This window comes from Gambusia affinis, linkage group LG23 (assembly GCF_019740435.1).
Source record: "Gambusia affinis linkage group LG23, SWU_Gaff_1.0, whole genome shotgun sequence".
Taxonomy (NCBI): domain Eukaryota; kingdom Metazoa; phylum Chordata; class Actinopteri; order Cyprinodontiformes; family Poeciliidae; genus Gambusia; species Gambusia affinis.
The window spans coordinates 12,256,248-12,268,721 of record NC_057890.1 but is presented as its reverse complement, the minus strand read 5'-3'; the positions used below and the strand labels follow the sequence as shown (position 1 = coordinate 12,268,721).

Here is a 12,474-nt window from a genome sequence, read left to right as displayed (position 1 = left end):
CTTTTGTACTTGACTCTTCTGAGGTTTATGTATGAAACCTCAGATCCCTTCCCTTTGACTTGCCTTGCTGGCGTGGCGCTTCTTGCTGACGGAGGGGGATCCAGGCTGACCGGGACTGGACGTCGCAGACGTTGGAGCGGCCAGGCTCGAAGATGATGCGGACATGGGACCCTGCTGCTGTGACACTTTCTGCAGCTCAGCAGCTAGCTGTTTGGGATCAACGCCTGGAGATCTGGGAGGTTTCTCCCCTACAAGTCAAAAAACCCAAAACAAAACGAACATCTTACAAACACAATCATTACACAACTTGGTGTCCTCGTTTGTAGGAGCGATATAGATGAGATCATAAATGTACTCTCTAAGAACTCTTTTGGTGATTCAAACCTATGAACGCAACATAGAAAATGTGTGTGTGTAATTGTCCATTTCAGTGTGTATTAAAGTTTGGCCCCTATATTTTGTTTTCTCAAATATACATTATGGAGCAACACTTTCATTTTGCCTTCCAACAGAAAATGCTGTAACACTTTATTTGACAGGTTGTGAATAAGACTGTCATGACACCGTCATAAACATGACACAACACCTGTCATGAACATGAGCAAGTCTTCATAAATTTGCTATCAAAGTATTACTGATTAAACTTTAGCTTTAGTTACATAAAGCTACATAATTTTTAAAGTTTAATAAGTAATACTTTTATAACACATTTCTTACTTTTATAACACATTTCTGTCAGATCGTGATTTCTTGGATAATTTCAAGTTGTCATAACAAAGACATTGTGAATAATGTCAACTTTGTATTAAAAGTGTCATGATTTACCGAATGACACTTTATGACAACAGTCATAAATATTCATGTAGACATACTCATGTCCATGATGGTGTTATGTCATGTTTATGACGGTGTAATCTTATTCACAACTGGTCAAATAAAGTGTTACAGCATTTTCCTTTGGAAAGCAAACTGAAAGTGTTGCTCCATTACATTCTCTAATGAAAGAGAACACAACTATTGAAGATGGGTTAAACATTCTATAAAACTGTCAAAGAGACTGCATTGAAGAGAAACCTCAAGTGATGATCAAAATTAGGAAAACACAATACATCACCTTTGCTGGGCTCCTGCAAATCAAGATGCTGGGAATCTTCAGACTCAGCCAACATGTTAAGATCACTGAAAAGAAGAGACTTCATTTTAGCTTTGAAAATCATACATGATGAAAGATAAAGTAAAAAATAAAAACCTACAAGATAAGCGCTGCTTTAAGTTTAATTAAAGGACTCACAATAACCTCTAGAGTTAACAAATACGGAATTGCTAAGTTATTTAAAGCAATAAAACACATAAATAGATGGGCAAAAATGGAAAAAATGGTCCAAAAGAAAATTAAGAGGATATATAAAAAAAACAAACAACATAAGTAAAAAGAGTAGAAGGTGTGATACTTACAGTCTGACACATAGTTCTGCTTCGTTACACAGCTGTCCAACCAATCCTTGCACTTCCTCGTAAGTTTTTCCCGTCAGTAGAACACCGTTCCACTCTAAGACTTGCATTCCTGTGAAAAGAAAGGGCACGAGGACACCATCAACAACTCTGTATTTACTATGCTTTTACTTTTTTTATAGTCAAGATTAAAGCAGGCCACATCAAACCACAACAAAGGAAATTAAAGCCTGAATGGGTCTATTTAACTAATAGAACCCAGATTTTTTTCATTTATCATCTAAGGTGAGTTTTTACAGTAGGATATTTAAGATACGGAAGTAGAAAGTTAATCTAGAGACAGTCTTCAGACATTATGTCCTCAAATGTTAGTCAACACAGCAAAGCCACAGCAATCTCTCATCCTGCACACTTACATGGACACGACTTACATGGATTGAAGCAGCTCATCAGTAGTGTCTTGGGTTTGCGACGATACTCGCGGGCTGAATGAGCGTGAGTGACAGGGAAGCTACACTGTAGTTTCAAATTGTCACTTTTTAAAGATGTCAGATTTCAGCGACCAGCTGAACTGACCAGACACACACAGTCATATGTGCAAACACTCACACTTCTCCATGACACTGAGCTTCTGAACATCCCAACGTTTCTCCATGCAGCAACACAGTGAATCGGAACCAAATGCTTTGCAACCATTATGCTCAGCGCTAATAATGATCTGATAACTTGTGGAAAAATCTATTCTTATTAAGTACCTGCTTTAGCAATGGTTGGAGAGCAATGTAATGTTTGATGTACAATTGCTCACCTCTAAACGTGTTTTGTACATTGACATGATCTCTAAAAATGGCATAGAATTATGAAAACTGTCCAAAGGGCACAATGCAATACCGATGTTCATGACTCCAACATTTTTCTGATACAGCTCTCAGTTTTCAAGTTGCACACATTTGTTTGGACCTTTTCATGTTCTAGGTGATTTCACTCATCTCTGAAAGAAGAAAATAAGGTCCTGTGTCCTGCCCCTCCTACCTACTGCAAAGAAAATGTGGGAATGACCATGACGACTACAATAGATGAGCTTCTGCCTGACGTAAGAAAATATTAGCTTGAATTGTCAGAGGACAGTTCAAATATACTCTTTAAAATAAGTGCACTCCTATGTATGTGAAATAAAAAGTTTCAAATATCTGACAGGCTCCGATGGATTCATATGGACTTCAAAAGAATGATTGAATAATGACTCTAGTATTTTTTTTTTAAAACATATTTTCAATGGCACTGTAAGTCAGGATATTGCTGGGTTTGATTCAGACACTTTGAGACACTAGTCTTCACTCAGGGCTCATCTTGACCGAGCAGCAGACAACTCAGGAGACATCCACCGTTCTAATGCAGTGATGAGGCACATCTTGGGGTGGCTTTGCCTGATTTATACTGGCAGACTGTCATCCCCAGCAGAGGGGAGATTTCTGGTCAACTACAATGCCCTTGCACATCCTTATTTTATCATGAGGTGCAAGTCTCCCCATTTGTTAAGCCATCTTATTCTCATACCTATTTGTCATTACAAAGTGTATATATATAAATATATATAATTTTTTATGAGGGCTGGTTTTTGTTGCGCAATAAGAAAGGTTATTCTGTGGTGGGAAAAAAAAACAAATTAAACTGAATACCTTTAAAGACTAGATAAAATGTAGAAAGAAAATAGCTTTTTACACTTCTTGACAAAAAGTGTATAATTATTTTTGAGAAACTTATGAACACATTTACATATACAGCCTATACAGTCAGTTAAACATTAGCTTCTGTAGTAGTAGATATGGTGACTTCTATGTCATACAGTATTTGTAGTTCTGAACAACACTGTGTGTTTTAGTAGATTGGGAGATTTATCATATCTGAAAACAAGCAGAACTAGACTTGTAATTAGAAATGCATTTTCAAAAACCCTCAAGGTTAGAAAACTTGTTTAGCTGTTTATTTTATTTAATACCGAAATAAAAGAAAAGGAATTTAGGGGAAGGTTTTACCTTCAAGAATTTTTCCTGTTTGTTCTGCAGCTCCACCCGGTAGGACTTTGGCAACATAAGCTCCAATGTCTCCGTTCCCACCTGGAACCTCCTTTCCTCCAACTACACGGATACCCAAACCATTTCCTGTTCAGGAAAAGACAGAAATATTGATATTATGAAAATATTTGTGTTATTTTCAATAGGAAAGTAATGCATGAAAATTGATTTAAAAAAATAATTTTATTGTCTTGGAATCACAGTATGCATTAAAATGTAAAAAAGAATAGGTTTTCCAGAAGAAACTAAACAGACAAAAAAAAAAATACTTGTGAAATGGCATAACTGGGATTCTGACCTAAGTCCGAGAAAAAAACAGAAACAAACAAAAGAATGCCATAATGTCACCTGAGGAGCATTTGAGTAAGATTATCCAATTATTTCCAAATAAAAATGCAGTGTTCTGAATGCAAAAAAAGCAAATAAAAACATGCTTTAGCAAAGTATTAGTTGAAATGGTATGCGTTCTTACTCAGGTTGTTTTTCTTTTCAGTTGAATCAGAAAGCAAAAATATTTCTTTGACAGAGAAAATGATTCGTCATAGTCTAGTTATTTTACATTGCAGAAGCTTTCTGTTTTATTAGACAGACATGTGTGCACTCTTGAGATCTGCTGTATTTTATGTTACCAATATGAAAGAAGCACGATGTCTCTATTTGAAAGTGAGCTGTAAACATTTCCAATCCTTTGTCTAGAACCAGCTTCACTATGTGGATTTCATCACATTAAGTTACTGGTTTCCTCCTTTGCTCAACGGCTCCACGCACAGCACAAATACTATCAGTCATCCCTTCCCTGTGACGGACATGCTATTTTTTGAACATGGCAAGCTAACTGTGAAGATAAGCAAGATCAAAAACATGTCTGCCATCTTTGAGCCTGAAGGAGGTGAGTGATAGGATGTGACTGGCTCCTTCAATGGGATTTCAGTATAAATAAAATGCATGACACTCATCAGTCGTGCTCCTTAAATCATCATCTTGACATGAAGATTTAGCCACACCAAATTACAGTGATGAAGAATACAGTCCAATTCACACTGATTAAATGAAACCAACATAGAACACTAAAGGCAGTATAATATCTACATGGTTGATAAGTGATTAGCTTACAATACATTGTGAATGGAAATGTCACCTAGAGTTTCACAGTACTACATTTAACTTTATTAAACCTGTGTTACTTTACCTGTGACACTGCGGTCTTTGAGATCCCTCTGCAGTTTGACCCTGAGGTGAGGGAACGGATAGTATGGACCTTTTCCCTGTTGTGCATACAAAAGGAAAATATGCAACTAATATTCTGCACTCACATTACATGTAAGGTATTTGTGTCACTGGATGTGAGTTACTACATTCAGTTGTTACGGCGTCTTTGTTCATCGAATATGTAAGCATTTTATACCACTTCAGTCATTTCAGTAAAAAAGTAGGATTACGCCCACCTTAATTTTATAAATATGAGACAAACAAAATCATTTGGTTCTAGTAAGTTCTTAAAGTAATTTATTTATTAATAATTAAAAATATATTTCTAAGCTTGATCACTCCAAAAGACAAATAGCACAGACCTATTATTGACTGAACAATTCTGTTTCAGAGAAAGCTTAAATATCACATAAAACCAATAAAAGACAGTTTCAATGCAGATTTTTTTTTATCTAAATATTTATGGAAAACATAGCTTAGATTACCTTTAATTCTCAGACAAAAGTAAAGGTCTGAAATGATTTCAGGTCATTACATTCACAAGGCGGCCTTTGCTTGTGAGCTACGTTGTTCACAAGGGTAGGCCACAAAAATTTAAAAACGCTGGCAGTCCAGTGAATTTGGGGAGCCATGTCATCTGGTCTTGGTCTACTGAGTTCTGTGAGCTCTAAAGTCACACAGTTGTCTATAAAGAAACTTTAGAGCCTTGTCCGCATCTCAGTGATGTGGACAAGCTTAGCCGAGAGGCTGATTTCTGTTTCCAGCAAGATTTGGTACCTGCCCACACTGACAAAAGTACAATGACCATGACATCAAGCTCCTTGATTGGTTAGGAAACTTTCCTGACCTAAATGCCAGAGATAATCTTTGGGGCATTGTGAAGAGAGACATGAGACATGCAAACAAGCCAAGTCTGTTATTAAAACAACTTGAGGCTCCCTAATCCTATAAAGGATTTCTAGATAAGTGCTGAGTGCACAAGACATAGAGATCTTCTTTTTGATCTAATGCATTACCCTAATTTTCTGAAAGCTGAATTTAAAATTTTCATTAGCTGTAAGTCATGATCATTAAAATTCAGGAAAATTAACACTTGTAACATGTTGAGTCTCTACTGAATTACTTTTCAGTCATATTCCAATTTATTGAGTCGCATATTTCACCTGTCTCTTTTCTTGTCCATTCTCTGGCCGTCCATCCCTCGGTTTGTCAAACCAGTCCGTCTCGTCTCGCCTGAGGTGATAGGCTTTATGGACAGAATTCAAACTCATTCGGGGTCAGAATGTTTGCATCTTACAAAACAGGATGGGTTCAAGTGTATTTAAATGTGATTCCATGCTTATAAGGACACAGCTGATTATAAAAGATGAAAACATATTGGTGACTTACAAACTGAATGGCAAAACGAACATTGATGTGAAATAAGCAGAAAAGTAATGCAGTTTGTGGATGACTTAAACAGGATTACTGAGGCGTGTATTATGATCAAATAGTAAGGGGAAATAAAATCCTCCAGGAATGTAAATGTTGGGTGTTGTATATATGAATATGAATTTTCCTCAATTGAAAGCAAGCAGTTTTATTCAAAACAAATTCTATGACATTTGCAACAAAATCTGCTGCTTTTAAGTAAAAAAATTGCTCACAATTCCACTCATTTTCCCCAACATTTAGTCAGAATTCCATTGAAAGATACACTGTACTTGTGGTTCAGGTTAGCATGTTAGCTCGTGGATAACTGTAGAACTAAACTAATACTCTACCATTAGTTGCATCGTCTCTGTTCAATGCCATCATGGAATCAAATAGGGCTGTAATTAAGGCAAATTGGTTTACATTGCAAAATCGTGGCAATTACTATATTTACCAGACAGAATAAAAACAATTGTTACTGACTTTTTTCTTGCGCTTATTTTGTAAGTAATGTAAAAATAAAGGCCTATGTGTTTAAGTCAAAACAAAAAATGGAGGTATTGACATTTTAGCAAGAGAGATGCATCACGTTTATTTGTTGTCAGCAAGACAACAAGCAGAAACAATAAAATCGCCCAAGTTAAACGTTGATGAGGAAATGTAGCATGGCCGGGTGGATCCATAAATAACACAACATTATGCCTGGGTTCTGGTTCGGATTAATGATAAACTACAATCTGCTAGATATCTGCCATTTTCTCTAATGCATCAAATTAGGAAAGCACATATTTTGTTTGAAAGATAGACAATCTTAGTAGGTCCTGGGACAACAAAAACTGACAATTTCTTTTTTCTGCTGACACCTTAGCTTTCTCCTAACAGAAGATGGCGCATTAAAATGGAAAAAAAAAAAACAGATTAAGTGTAAGGCAACTATTATTTGTATCCAAATTCTGGCTATTCAATAATCCAGGTAATAGGTTATGTTTTAAGTCATTCTTTTGTAGCCTAAATGACAACAATTAGTCCTGGCAACCATTTATTAGCTGAAAAGTCATTACATATTTGGCTGAATCCATTACCCAAATATACTCAGAGTTAAATGTCCTATTTGACATAGGAGTGCGTTTCCAAACCACTCAAATTGGGTTGTTTTTATTTCAAAAGTATTCAAAAGATCTTGGTCTCAATTTTTTATTCTGCTTTTTGGTAATCTCCTACAAATAAAAGCAAAGTTTTTTAGCAGTTCTTTTCTCCATTTGATTTAAAGTGTTGAACTATACAATAAACTAAACATAGAGGTCTGTGTACACGTTTAAATCTTGATTAGAAATAGAAGTATTACTCGTGAAAGAAAAAATGATAAATGACATGCAATACACACATTTCAAAAGACAAGCATAAAAGACATGCAAGTTTAAGATTTGAATTTATTATGTAGAAATAAATGTTTTCCATCAAATCTAATGCATTTCATTTTATGATAACAGCATCTTGTGTTTTTTGTGTTGTGTTAGAGTGTTCTCGACCATAAAACATTACAGATAAATTTAGAAACTGTTACATTATATTTGATGGGAGGAATCTCTACAAATGTAGTTGGAACCAAAATTAGACTGTCATGCAAACAAAAAAGGTGAGACTATACAGTGAATGTAAAGAGAAATGTTACAATATATATATGCAAGCAAAGTCAGCATAATAGACAAAGACATGCATACAGACAGACAATAGTTATGGACAGGTACTGAAAATAAGATGCACAACAAAGTAAATGTTGAGTAGAAGAACAAAAATAAAGAAGCATGCACAAATTTAAAATATTAATCACAAGCTAAATATGTATGTCATGCATGCTAGCATTCAATGCATATCTCACCTACAAACTATTATTCACAAGACACTTAAAAAGGAAAGAGATGCAGTCTTACAAGTTAGTTTTTTACCTTCACTATCTGACATTGTGCCCTGAAGATCATCCAGCAGCACATAACTCCTACCCCTTGTTGGCTCTTCTCTTATATGTTGTTGCTGCTGGGAATCTTGTAGGGATATACAGGAACCAAATTGGTCCCTTGAATCAGCTGAAATAGGAGGCAGGGGCCCAGCTGATGCACGAGCCATGCCCATTGGTTGACCAACGGGGCTTAATGGACTCTCTTCCTCTGAGTTCTGTGCCACAATAGGAATTCGTCCACGACCGCTTTGCACAATTGGAAGGCTGGTGGGCTTGGTGCGACCAGAGGGGGTTTGATAACTTGGACCATCTCCAGATGACTCTCCATCTGCTTTAAGCCTCAGTGAAGAACTTGAAAGGTCCCTTTTGATTGACAAGTCCAGGCCGTAGCATGAAGTAGGTCTGGATGAGGGTCTTGACCGGCTACCACTAGGATAAGCAGAGTCCAAGCCCAAGCTCTGGCCCAAATTTAGGGATCCAGCTAAATTGGCTCCCAAGGTAGACCCAAGATACTTTTGTTGCTCTGCAATATTCTTTCGGAGGCCAAATGTAATTTCATCCTGCAGCAGCCTGCTGGATCTGGGCGACGCACTGGTAGATCCCAAATAGTTATAATCAGTTTCCAAACCCCTGTTGTCTGTTAGAGAGGAATACTTGGAGGAGATTTTAGGATCTAGTATTGGAGTTTTGTGCTTTTGGTACAACACTGATGCTGGAAGTTGTTTTGCCGCCTGCTTCTCAAGAGTAAGTCGACTGATGCTGTATTTGTCTGACTTTGGATAGTGTCTTTGGGAATAACTAGAGACACCAGTGCTTGGAGTATAGTAGTTTTGGGAGAGACCTGTCAGTTGTTCTAAGCTTTCTGTACCACCTGTACTTCTTCTAAACTCCTGCTTGAGCTGCTGCTTCAGGAGTTTTAATTCATAGGGTTCCTCCATTGCATCCTCTTCATCAGGAGTCTTTCCAAAAGCATGAAGCCTGGAGGTGGAGCCCAGAAAGTCAGTAGACCCAAGATCTGCAGCACTTCTACGCAAAAGCTTCTCTGCCTTAGCCAGCTCCCTCTCAGCTAGACTATAAGATGAAGACAGACCTGTGGAGGCCTTAGCTAACTCTGCAGCATCTTCCAGCAGCATGTAGCTCCGAGGTGTGTGGTGTTCCACCTCTGTGTAATAGGAATCAGAAACAGCGGACATTGGGCTACCTGCTATGCTTCCCACCTCCAGGGCTCTGAGGTCTAGATGGTTACCATATTTGTCATATTTCACACCAAGATAAGCTGATGACGTGGGATCAGGCTGACGGCTAATGACATCGTATTTAGTTGCATCAAGCTCTGACAGGAGAGCCGCTTGTCTTGCCGCTTTCTGCTGCAACAAAAGCATCTGCTGATAACTCTGCTGCTGGGCAGTAGTAAGTGAAGGAACAGAGGAGTAGATAGAGTGAGATTGGTAGGTCTGTGGAGTCTGATAGATTGATTGCTGGTATTGGCTTTGAGGATATTGGTACTGAGAGTATTTTCCATACTCATGCTCAGTTTGGGGAGGAGCAAAATCATCAAGTTCTGAGTGAGGAGCTGTTCTGGGGCGCTCAAGAAGGTGATCCTCAATGTCCTCATCTTCACCACCATCTTGGACACTCCTAGTCTCTCGGATGTTACTAACCTCACTGTCTGACATGTAATCTCTATCCTCTGCGACACTCTGTAAATAGGCCCTTTCTCTTTTCTCCCTTTCCTTTAAAAGTGCATCTTTTCTGCGATTGATCCCCATCTCCAAATACCTAAGCTTAGCATCAATCTCTTTCTCCTCTTCATCTAGTTCTGCCTGTCTTTTGCGGAGCTTGGAAGACTCTCGCTCAACCAGATCCAGCTCCCGATCAATGTCTTGTAATATCTTGGCACGTGCCATGTTTGAATTTCGGCACATTCTTCGGCGAGCTGAGTTTGTGGTGTATGCTGTCTGTCCACTTGTTGTTGACTCTTCTTCAGAGGGGGGATTGGGAAGAGTCCTTTTCACCTTCTTTTGGGTCCCCGTGGGTGTGCCGCCTAATCCTTTCCCCTATAGTAAATGGTAACATAAAATATCAGTCAATTAAAAACCTTAACACATGAACATGTTTGAATATATGATAACATTTATAGTGTCTAGTCTGTAAGGGCAGAGCTATCGTTGGCCTGTAGTGCTTTCTTGGGTAAGTGATGTTACTTCCTGCTGGTGTAGATAGCAAACAAGTAGCTGAAACAAAAGATCCAATCCCACCTACTACTGAGATCAAGGTAGCAAATACATCCACACCAATTTCACCTGAACACACACAGACTCCTGTAGAGGACATCCCTTAAGAAACACCTGATTCAGAAGAACTAACAACACACTCATTAGCAGATGATGTATCACAATTTTTCTGTTTCTGCATTTATTCCCATAAAAATCACAAAACGTGTCCTCTACAGTCCACCAAAGTAGTAATTGGTCTTTCTTAAAATCTGCATCAACATTTCTTTCTGCATGTTCAGCTTACTTTCCCCAATTATTAATGAAGGTATGGAATTCTCAATGGTAACTTGCCTAGGGAGAATTTTATTTCAGGAAATTTGCTATGACAGAAAAATGTTTTCCTTAAATATACTTAAATCGATTTTACTCATTACAAAAGAAATGGGGAAAAAACAACATCAGCAACATCTTGCTCAATTTCTGACAATTGACAAAAAACATTTACCTTTGTGCAAGTGTCTGACATTTGTCACAATGGTGCAGGAAAATGTAGTACTCACCATATGGCCATCCCCATACTGTGTACCAGATGTTTCTCTTTCTTCTCCTGTTGGACTCATGGGTTTTGGGTCAGACATCGATCGCTGCATGGTTTTGGGTCCCCGAGGACTTGATGGAGAGGATTTTGATAGGTCTATGCTTTCCCTTAGCTTTTGTGGGCTGGTATCGCCTAGGGACTTATCATAGGACACAAATTCAAGGGATTTGCTAGGTGATATACATGGTGATACAGGAGAATAAAGTACTTTAGGTGATTTAGGATGAGCTTGAAGGGAAGAAATTTCTGGTTTTAGGTTGGCAGACTGGGCTATTTCTAAGGGAGTAGGACGTTTCTTTGGTGAGGTCCTTTCTGAGTCTGACACCTCCATTCTCGTGTCCATTCGAATATTTCCATCCGAGTCAGTTTGTATAGAAATTTCAGTGTGGGCTTGAAGAGACATTGAACCCCCACCCCTATCACCTCTAGCAGTACGGGGACGACTTTGTCGACTTCTCTGGGCCTCCCATTCCTCTTGATCCTCATCATCAGTCTGGACGCAGCTATCAACACTCTTTTTAACACTTTTCTTTTTTCTTCCTGCTGTGTAAGCTTTGCTTAATACTTCATCCTCCTCATCAGTCTGACATCCGCTATCTGTAATTTTTCGAGAAAGCACTGTGCCGTCAGGTCCTAAGACAATGGCCTCCTGTATGCCATGTCCTGGGATGTCTGCACCTGGGTACATCTGACGAAGCTTTTGCTCTTCTAACTGTAGTCGCAATTGTTCTTGGAGTCTTTGTATTTGCTCAAGTTGCTCTTGTTGTTGAGCATATGTTTCTTTTTGCATCATAAGATGAGCCTGTCTTTCCTCCTCCTGTTGAGCCAGGATCTGCTGCTTCATGGCTTGCAACTCTTCTAATTCCTTCTGTACTAGGAACTGTTCTTGTTCACGGAATCGCTGAATATTCTGCCGCTCCCATTCCAATTCCTCAGCTAAGCGTTGCTGCTTTAGCTTTTCCATTTCTAGCCTCTCTCGCTCTGCCTGATACTGGCCATCTCCAGGAACCATTGGGGACGAGAGAGCTTCCAGTGAAGCGGCTATAGCCTCTAGGGATGCATCTGTATATGTGTCAAGGGATAAAGATGCCGCTGCTGTAGCTGTACCATTGACAGCGCTAACACCTCCCTTTGAGATCTCCAGGTTAAGAGGAGCATCTCCTTGTTCTTCTGTTGTGGAGATGGTGGAGAGAAAACTTTGGGATCTTGTAAGTGGTAAATTCTGGAGATTCGACAAAGAAGGCATGGTGTCACTTGTGTGCATACCTGAAAAATTATTATATGCTGTACTAAATATGGATCCTGGCTGAGTAGTAATTGCATATGTTGATGGGACTGGCGCTGCAACAGATGAATAGACCACTCCATTGGATGACCTTAAAACACTACTCGTCCCAAAGAGTGAACTGACAGCACTTGTGGCACTTGAATGGGAATATGGGGGGATTGTCATTCCTGCATAACTGCCTTTCTTGGAGTAGTCAACAGCTTCACCTGTCAAAAGTCAAAAATATATTTTTAGTCCATGTTTTCATACAATTCATTCTGAATCAA

The 12,474-nt window shown here is 38.6% G+C and overlaps 1 protein-coding gene across 6 annotated transcripts in view; it reads right to left on the bottom strand.

The window, feature by feature from the left end:
* pcloa (piccolo presynaptic cytomatrix protein a) overlaps positions 1-12,474 on the bottom strand; it is a 52,423-nt gene that overhangs the window by 15,908 nt on the left and 24,041 nt on the right. For 5 of the 6 annotated variants that reach the window (XM_044108027.1, XM_044108028.1, XM_044108031.1 and 2 more), the window contains exons 6-14: positions 10,883-12,414; positions 8,096-10,163; positions 6,500-6,547; positions 5,900-5,982; positions 4,717-4,792; positions 3,489-3,614; positions 1,456-1,564; positions 1,115-1,179; positions 64-248 (exon numbers count right to left, since the gene is read on the bottom strand). In XM_044108027.1, coding sequence (XP_043963962.1) covers positions 64-248; positions 1,115-1,179; positions 1,456-1,564; positions 3,489-3,614; positions 4,717-4,792; positions 5,900-5,982; positions 6,500-6,547; positions 8,096-10,163; positions 10,883-12,414 — 4,292 coding nt within the window. The remainder of the gene's footprint in view (positions 1-63; positions 249-1,114; positions 1,180-1,455; positions 1,565-3,488; positions 3,615-4,716; positions 4,793-5,899; positions 5,983-6,499; positions 6,548-8,095; positions 10,164-10,882; positions 12,415-12,474) is intronic. The other variant, XM_044108030.1, reaches the window with a different exon arrangement.